Raw genomic sequence first — 9,858 nt, forward strand, 5'->3', positions numbered from 1 at the left:
TTGCAATACAAACTGACTAAACCCTTTTGTGCTTCGAACCTTAACTTTTTAGAATAGGTCTAATATCAGGAAAGACATGCTGAAGGTTAAGCATGAAAGAGCTTTTGTGACTCAAGTTAAAAATTTGCCTAAACGTTTAATTTAATGTGCAAATAAAATCAGGGATTCTTGCCGCAGCTGATGGTTCCCCCGGAGGAAAAAGGTAAATTGCTGAAGGGGAAAGAAAAAAAAAATAAATTCAGTTGCTATGGGATAGATGAATGCCTAGAGGTGCCGCAGTATTGGCAGACATGTCAGATATGTGAAAGCTGAGTATCTGTGAGAAGGAAGTGGATTTGTTTTGCAGTGTTTACCTGCCTGATTGCTTGCATTGCAACGTAGGTAACACCACTGCCGTGAAGAGCAAACGTACGTCATGGATCTTGTGGGAGACTACCTTTTCCCATTCAGCCCCCAAAGTACTGTTTGGTTTTTTTTTTTAAAGTCTGATCATGATTGCTTTATTTAAAAAAAAAAAACAAACAACAAACCAAACACGGAAAAGCTCTGTACCTAGGCAATTTGCTACGTCCCTTTAAAATACTAAGTTATAACAGCATCATTTATATGGTTACACAGGAATCACCATTCAAATTATGAAACTCCCTCAATTTTTTGCATATTAGGTCTTCACAACTTACCTTAGCTCCTAATATCACCCGAGAAAGTCCAAGACTTCTCTGCAGTAGAAGGATCTTGCTGTCAGATCTTAAAGGATCTCAAGGAATAGTATCACAGTGTTGGTGACAGAATACTGTAATTCTGTGTTTTTCTTTATCAGTTGCATTTTCAGGCCTTGGCTTTACCACCTTCTACTTAGCGGGAAAGTTACACTGCTTCACGGAAAACGGCCGGGGGAAGAGCTGGCGGCTTTGTGCAGCAATTCTCCCGCTCTACTGCGCCATGATGATTGCCCTGTCGCGTATGTGTGATTACAAACATCACTGGCAAGGTGAGCTATACAGATACCTTTTTTTTTTTTCCTACTTTTTTTTATAAGCCTTGTATTTCTTTGATTTTTTTCTTTTTTCCATTAAATTGCATGAGTCACAACACGATAGTAGGCTATAGATTCTCCTTGCTCCTGGATTGATGTTGAGGGTTTCAATGTCTGAAAATACTGCAGGGCCCTTTACTGTCCTGTATTTTTATAGACGCAACGTACGTCATCATATTTATAGACAAATCTACATCAGTGGGTTTTTTACAACATAGTTTTTTACAAATGTACATCAGTGCCATAGCCGGGGTGGATGGATCCAGCTGTAGGCCGGATCTGGCCCATCAGAGTAGCTTTGTTGTGTGGCTCGGTCCTTGCCCACTGCTTTTCCAGGTGCCTGCTAGGTACCTGTTGGATACGTGAGTGATTGCTAATCTGTGGTCGCATGTGCATTAGACTAGACTGAAGCATCTGTGCGTAGCTAGTCATTGCAAAGATGCCCTCGGTCATTTGTCTACATTCTGGTCATTTGATGCACGCGATGTCATACAGTTTTTCATTCAAATCAAAGTATATTGGGCATGAGGTGGCTTCGTGGCCCCTCCTGGAGAAGTATAAAGACATTGCATACGAAGCTACACAGGAGAGGTCGTAACATTCTGCCCACACTGAAAACCTTGCTGCAAAGTTTGATGTTTTCTGTTCTCTTAATTTTTTTGGCCAAGGTTGTAATTGCTCCCGTGGTGTCAATTCCATACTTTCCAAAGTCGGGTCCTACTTAAGGAAGATAAATGTTTCATTGTCTTATTATATCCTATTAAAAATTATTATCCATAGCTTTGGGCTGCAAATATTTCAATGCTAAGATTTTGTTGTACCGACTGGATGTTAGCGTGATGCATTCAGTATGGTACCATACCTGTGGTAACAATGCTTATTCATTAATTTGTAACTGCTAATAAGTGCTGAATGTATTCGATATGGATGAGTAGGTCATTGTAGCAGCGCGCAGTGTCTTTCTTGATCATAAAGTATATCCAAAAGCTAAAGAAACATGCCGCACAATCTTAAACCTTACCTTTGTGAGGGAACGACAGTTATGGACAGAAGGGGAGATGGCTCCTAAGACTCTTTTAACAGCAGCGTTTGGTATGTGGGCGAGTTGTATAAAATGTCTGCTCTTGGATGAACCTGCACCCTTCAAAGTCTTCATATCATGAACAACAGGGGATATTCTTAAGTGAAGCATCGACAGTCTGAAGGATGCTTAATCCTAATGTCTTTTTCATTTACTACTTACTGTTTCTAGTGGAAACTTTGGATCTTCATATTGTGTGAGCATTCTGGTGTAAATGAGGCGTTGTTATACTACAATGTAACTAGAGCAGATACCTTTCAGGAGGTTTCTTAGTGATGTTGAATTAACTAGCACTGACCTTCGTAGCTTCGGGGCTATGCCGCAGCATCCTCTCTTCCCTCACGGTAGGCACTTCTGGAGTGCGACACCAGTCAGACCAGATGCATCTGTCACAGGAAGGCTGTTGTCTCAGTCCTTTAAAGTTCAGGCGTGAGATGTAACTGATACGAAGGCTATGCTATTTATTAATTACACATTTATTTTACTAAGTTACAATTCTATGACTTCATTCTATTAAGTTGGAGTTATACCACACCTTACCCTCCCACACTGAGACTGTCAGACACGGACCTGGTAAAGAGCATGGCGTGTTGTCCACATGGCTTCCCTCCAGCATCCACAGATCAGTTTATGACTGTCCGTCAGCATCTACGCTTCCACTGTCAGAAAATCCTACCATCCATTATTTCTTTTACCATTTCTTGACCCTCTTTCTCATCGCCTTTGTACATGCCTTTCTCCACTCATGTCTCCTCCTCAGTGATTGTAATATTAACGTTCTGAGACCACTCAATGGCTTTTTAATGTAAGGATAGTCCTTACGTTATTACAGCCTGTAATTACTACTTCTCTATTTATCCCCATATTCCTATCAGAAATACCAGACTTGGTATTTCTAATACTGTTATGTAGGTCATCTTGGCTGTATGTGGTATTGCTGGTATGGTACTGGTGGCCTTGCGAATTATACTCCCCTCAAGGTCCTGAGCGCTCCTTTCAATTACCTGCTTCATACCAGTTGCATATTGTTTACGTTTTCTAAGACATATCATTGTGTTGGTTCCTCTACATAGTTTCAATTAAGTACAGCATATCTCTGTCCCACTGAGCGTTCCTTATCTCGTACTACAGTCAGCACACTAGAGCAAGACTCGTCCGTGCTTTTTCTTGCTCTGTTTTTTGTGTGCAGCATCCTGTTCTCCCATAGCTGCTTAATCACCAACCATTAGCCTTGACATGTTCTTTAAGGAGTCTACTGGTTTCCTGCAGAGCTCCTTGTCTTGTTACAGGGCTCATTACTCGTCTTTGCTCACCGACACTCTGGCGTCGGAGAGAGCCTCCCGCACAAAGCTGCTGAAGGTGGGGTGTGTGCCTGGCCGGGCTGGCAGGCAGGACAGACGGCGGAGTTACGAATCTCATGCTCAACGTGTGACACTTGGCTGGTTTGATCTCCCTCTTAGAGAGAGGGGAGTGTGAATGAACACCAATGGGAGCGCACGGGTTTACTCTCAAGTTTTGAACACGTTTGCAGTTTGTACTGTCTCTTGCCAAGAGTAAGAATTACTTATGTACTGAAACATGAGCCACAAAGCAGATTATTATGGTGTATTTCATATATGATAGAAGAAAACTACACCCAAGGGGCTGTGACTCTGTCCATTACAACCACTCATATTTTTGTCTTTGAAGTTTAAGGAGATGGAGCTGAAAGCTCAGCTCTTCCCAAGCTAAGAACAGGGCTGGCAGGCATTATCCTGCAGGTGGCCGATGCTTTTACCTGAAAGAACCGCATTCTCAAGGGAGAGACTGGTTCACTCCGTAATATACAGCACAGAGGCTCAGGCCTCATCTTTTATGTCCATCAGAGTCAACCGATTGTGTTAAATTACTTCTAGTGGCTTTGTGATAGAGTCTTAACTATGCTGTGGGGAATGAACAAGGACCATCAATGTGATGTCCAAGACTGAGCATACTGTAGGTTAAAGATGGAGTGGAGTATCCTTACATTAAAAAGCCATTGAGTGGTCTCAGAACGTTAATATTATAAGTACTTTACGAGCTCCCTTCAGTTTGGCTGGCAAACGTAGTGTTCAAGTTCTCAGCGTTGGTATTGGTGAATATTAGGATATTTCCCTATGAATCGTGAACGTGCTGACTGCTTTTAAGTCCCTAGATGTCTGTGTAGGCTTATAACTCTGAAAAATGTTAATTTACTCATGAAGTAAGTGGAAATTTTAGGAGAAAAGTAAAGATAAATACCGAGACTGAAAGAATACTCTTTTTCCTTTCTGAGTAAAGGGGGAAAAAAAAAAAAGAAAGAAAATAAAAAGCTGTGGCTACCATGAGCTCAAACAAAACACATAATTGTTGTCTTCAAAATCAAGAGTCAAAATAGCTGCCTCAGTACCCCCAGTCAAGGTCAGTAAGCTGGAAATCTTTGGCATAAGTCCTGTAGTGAATTTGTATTACTGTGGTGCCCAATCTGAGGCCCAGAGTTGCATGCAAGTGTTTTGAAAGAAATTATTTCGGCAAGTTTTCAGCAAGTCTTGAAATACTGGGGAGCTTGTAGAGGACTGGCAGAAATCTGGTGTTTCTCCATAATTAAAACTAGTAATCCTAGCCTTGACCTCATTGTTAAGCAAAATAAAAAGGCATCTGGAACAGGATTCAACCAACCGCTGTTAAAGGAGGGTAATCTGAGAATTGCAGCCAGGTTTATAGAAAATGAATCTTGTCACAATAACTGAATACTTTACAAAATGAGTCAGCTGCCAGCGTGGGTAGAATAAGCTTCTGTCTGCTTGCAAATACTGCGTACGCACAATCACCTTTTAAAATCTTACTTGATTCTCTATTGCATTTGCTTGTGATAGATTTGTGATGTCGTTTTGCGTGTAAGAAGAGAAGGTAGGATGAGAAGGGATCCTCTAGATCACCAATCTAGTCCTCTTCTTCAACAGACAACTGTGACTTGTAATCACATTTCTTAAATTTATCCATCTCAATCTTAAATTTTTCATGTTTTCTTGCCCTAGATATGCCTGTGAAAAGGCTCTTCAGAATCTCACTCCTCCAATGATTAAAAGCCATATATTTACCCGCTGAAAATTGAACGACGTGCCCTTTGTCCTAATATATACCAGACTGACAAACTAGGGCATTTAATCCATATTTAACTATTTTAGACAAAAATAATTTGTATTGATTAACACCTCTTTGTCACTAAACTCAACAATTTGCTTTTACACTGCGGTTTCTTTGTAACTCTAAGTAAAATAGAGAAACACAGGTATACACAGATGGTACGGCGCTTAGTAAGCCCTGTTACAATAAAACACGGTGTCGAGCCATATTCTAGCCAGTGCCTTTTGTCTCACTTTCGTTATTGTTTGTGTTCAAATCTGAGGCTTTCCAGGCCAGTGTGTGTTTTCGGTGAAGTTTTGCTCTGGTTGCTTGAAAACGAAACACAAGATCAGGCGAGTATATTAGCAGGAAGCCTGGAGAACCTGACAACAGGACAAATCCTCTTGCCCTGCAGGTGCTATGCGATTCGGATGGAAAACTTAAAATTGCCCGTGTGTGAGAGCTGCAAATATCTCATTCCATGTCCTTATTTTATTTTATCTTTTGTTTTCTGGTAGGAGTATGGGATAGTAAATAGCATCGAAGAAAGATATTAAAAAAGGATTACATCAGTTACAGGCATGCTTAGCCTTTGACCTTTCAGGTGCTTTTAAGAAGACTTCACCCAGGTTGAACTTGTTCTTGAGAGCTATCTTTCCCCGGGGCCTTCCAGGAGCTGCAAGTGAAATGAAGTGTTGTAGCTGCAATGCCTCACTTCCTGAAGGAAGATAATTTTCCATCCTACATCCTACCTGCTCCCAGTCTGCCCTGGAGACTGCCTTCTGGAATACAAACCAGTCAAAAGTAGATCTGGCGTTTTAGCTGGCACCTTCCCTGGGGGTATATAGGCAGAGACGAGGAGCAGACCGTAGGCAGTGCAATAGTTTGAGGTACCAGTCAGCGGGAGAGCTCTGGATGCTGTGAACAGCATAGTTCAACTGTGTTGTTCATAAATAGAAAATCTGGTGGTGGTCATTGTAAATCATGGCAAACTGAAAGAAGACATGTGGGTTGCCTACCTCGAAAGGCTGGTCAACAGTGGAACGGTGGAACATCGTGAATGTTTAATGCCCCATGGAAGCCATTCTAGTTCCCTTGTTCATCTCCTGAAACATAGCTAACCCTGAAACATACCCAACATTTTTGGTATGCAAAATGTTGAAGATGTCCCCCCCAAATACTGATTTATTTGTGTTCTACGTGATTGTGGTATTCGGCTCCAAATTCTATATGAAAATTTGAGGTTCACATTTTCTGGATGAAGCACTTCCAGGTAATTTTTATTAACAGTTGTCACTACTGGCTGTCCTTTCCATGCTAACAAACTTCTGATTTTGTCGCTTTTCTTCTCTAGATGCTTTCGTTGGAGGGATCATTGGCCTCATTTTTGCTTATATTTGCTACAGACAGCACTACCCTCCTTTGGGTAATACAGCTTGTCATAAATCTTACGTCAGCCTGCTAGATCAGAACTCTGTGAAGAAAGAAGAGAGACCTACAGCAGATAATGCTACTGGCCTGCCTCTAGAGGGAATAACTGAAGGTCCTGTATGACTCTAAGAAATGTGCAGAATGAACTTTTAGCCTTCTCACATTTCCTCCAAACTGGTCTCTTAACACAGTGTTTCTTACTGCCTGTGTTTTTTCATTTGTTTCTTTCCTTTTTATAAAGAAAAATTATTATTTTATTTTTAATGCCATAATATCATCATACTTTAAAATTTTCCGTTCATGTTGACTTACTGAATTATCTGTTTTCAGTCTACTGCAGACAGATAGATTGCTTGAGGGAAGGGGAAAGAACGTTAATAAAACCAACCCCACACAGACAATGGTTAAGAGAGTAATTTTAAGATGTGGTTGAGGATATAGTAGATCTGGAAACAGATTTTCTGAAGTACTGAGTGTCTCCTAGAAAGTTCTGGTCGTCTTCAGCACTCATTGATTTTGATGGGTGATGACTACACACAGCACTTCTCATCAGATGTTCAGCATCTGTTGCGGCCAGCCATTTCTTTATATAATTTGGTAAGTTGGGCATCATCCTTATGTTTATCTTGTTGCCTTCTAACATAAAAATCTCCATGTGCTGGTAGAACTTTGTATTAATTGTCAACTTTTGACAAGGTTATTCTGAGCTACTAATGATCAAGCAACCTAAAGGTACGAATGTGTAAGTGTAAGAGCCAAGCCTTGTGCATTAGTAGTTCCACAGGATGATGCTGACATTCAAGAAATTCCACGCTGTTAAAATTATCAGCTTGCAATAACATCTATGTTCATAGGATGGATTAGAAACCTGGTATTACATCATTAGCAATTTTTTGAGAGCTCTTGCAGTTATTACCATCAAAACAAAATGAAAAAGAACACCCGGGACATTCAACAAGCTGAAGTCTTTAAAACAAATTTTAAAAAATCCTGAAACTTTGAGGATAAAGAAACACAGTGTTTTCTGTGAATCTCGGTGTGCCATGTTCATTCTTGTGTAGTGACTCACTGCAGCATTGGTGATCTAAAGAAATGCAAAGATTTTCCTTTGTGACTTTGGGTGCGCAACCATGAATGCTTGTGGTGGTCTCCAGCACTGCAACATATCCAGAGGAATGCTGGAGACAATTTTCCGCCAGACCCATTCCACATTTTCAGCTCATCATGTTCTTGAGCATGGTGTTTGCGAAGGTTGGCTTGGTACCTGGATTGAAACTCGCCTGAATCAAAACACTGTTGGTATGGAGAAGTTTACTACATGTATGACTTTAGTTAATTTATTGTTGGTAGGATCCTGTTTTGTTAGGTATGCACTATGCAGTATACATCACATTCCTGTGAAACGATGTACCTTTGGATGGCAAAACGTCAGCTTCCAGAATTTTTTTTTTCTTAGATACCCTGTGAAAATGCAGGCAAATGTTCCCGACCACACCTTGGCGGTTGAACATTTCTTAGCCGGAGCTGCTGGTTACAGCGACCGAGATAGCATTGATCAACGACCATTATTACGGTGCTTTAGACTGGAGGAGACTGCTGCCATAATTATAATTTAGGTGTTCCTGTTGGAATTATGTATAGGCCTTGTAGGCATTTTGTGATTCAAACGGCCCGATGTCTTTATGTAAGGCTCATCATTTACTTTTCTCAAAGGTAAGCTTTGTAGATTTTTTTTGCGAAGAGCTACTTCCTGATTGACAACACTTGAATTTTTATAGAAAGCAAGTAAATTGGAATCCCTTCTAAAACAAATGTAATAATTGCATGTAAGAGGATGAAACCATACTGTATAAAAACTTATGTGATATTTGGAAATAACTATAAATAGGAAATAGCATTAAGAAACAGAATGTAATAGGCATGAACCCAGGAGGGTTCTGTAGAAATTAGGCCTGATCCGCTTCTAAAACTGACACCAGTTTGACTGCGTCAGTTAGAGGTAGGATTTTTTTACTGACAGTTACCATTATTCTGAGCTCTAGAATAGAGACAGTTACCCAAACATAACAGTGGTTTTGCTGGTATATATATGCTAGTTCACAAAACTAGCATTAGCAAAGCAAAATTATCCCGGCGTTGTGTTTGCACTGGATTTGACAGAACGCTTCTCTAGTGTAACTGAGATCTTATTCTAGAAATCCACCCAGTTTGATGGAGGCTTAATCTTTCTATAAAGTTTTTAAACCATCCTACAGAATTCTGTAGCAGGGATATCATTTTCTATTACTTCATACGGGAGGATTAATGAAAGCCCTGGAGTAAGGGTATCGTGTCTTCACATTGTATAGGGATTAACCATTAGCTTTTTCTTTCAGCAGGAACCCTAGTCTTCCAGGTTATGTGCAAATGTTAAAAAAAGAAAAAATCTTAAATCAAAATTAGAAGTTTAATACTGATGCATAGAGCATTTTGCATGTTTTTATATAGATCTGGCTTATTCTCAAAGATGAGTGGGGCCTCCTCACTGTGCTGTACACATTCCCAGTATTTTAATGGCTTTTGATACAAACAAGCTATCTTCTTTGGGATGGAGAAGGCTTATACAGCCCTCAAATGAGTAGTGGCTGTTAAAAGATTGGAATATGAAGTGTAATGCAGCATAAATACTTACGTCGCAAGAGTGATTGGTGAACTTTGCAAAGCAGTAACGAGTAACGTATTTTAATGGGATTAATTAAATTGAAAATCATAAAATGGACAATGTAAAAGCTTTAATTAAAATGTAATTAAAATTATGAAAGACTTAACGAAGTGAAATTTGTGGAGGGATCTGGGGGGGCTGTAATTACCAGTGCAAAGTCAGTGTAGCTAGGAAGGCATTTTTGTGGATCAATGTATTTTAATCTCATGCTTTCTCAACGTGAAGGAAATGTAATGTTGTAACGCACCAATAAAACAACACATGAATGTGGGTTTGTACATCTGTGTGTTATCATTATTTTGAGAAGAATAAAAGTTACAAAGTTAGTTTCATTAACAAACCACATGGGGTATTACAAAAAATCCCCGAGCTCTAATGGGGCTGCATTATTGATAAACAGCAGTTCCAGTACAATGGAACCACCTTCCTCCTTCAACCAAAATGTGCTGACTTTCATCCAAGAAAAAGCACAGTGTAAGTCTGCAA

At 40.0% G+C, this 9,858-nt stretch overlaps 1 protein-coding gene across 2 annotated transcripts in view; it reads left to right on the forward strand.

Moving 5' to 3' along the window:
• The window catches only part of PLPP4 (phospholipid phosphatase 4), a 63,678-nt gene extending 54,028 nt beyond the window's left edge, over positions 1-9,650 (forward strand). For both annotated transcript variants that reach the window (XM_074592157.1, XM_074592156.1), the window contains 2 exons: positions 821-991; positions 6,595-9,650. In XM_074592157.1, coding sequence (XP_074448258.1) covers positions 821-991; positions 6,595-6,794 — 371 coding nt within the window. In that variant the 3' untranslated portion in view covers positions 6,795-9,650. The remainder of the gene's footprint in view (positions 1-820; positions 992-6,594) is intronic.
• The last annotated feature ends 208 nt before the right edge of the window (positions 9,651-9,858 follow it).

The sequence above is a fragment of the Larus michahellis genome, chromosome 6 (assembly GCF_964199755.1).
Source record: "Larus michahellis chromosome 6, bLarMic1.1, whole genome shotgun sequence".
In the NCBI taxonomy this organism is placed as follows: Eukaryota; Metazoa; Chordata; class Aves; order Charadriiformes; family Laridae; genus Larus; species Larus michahellis.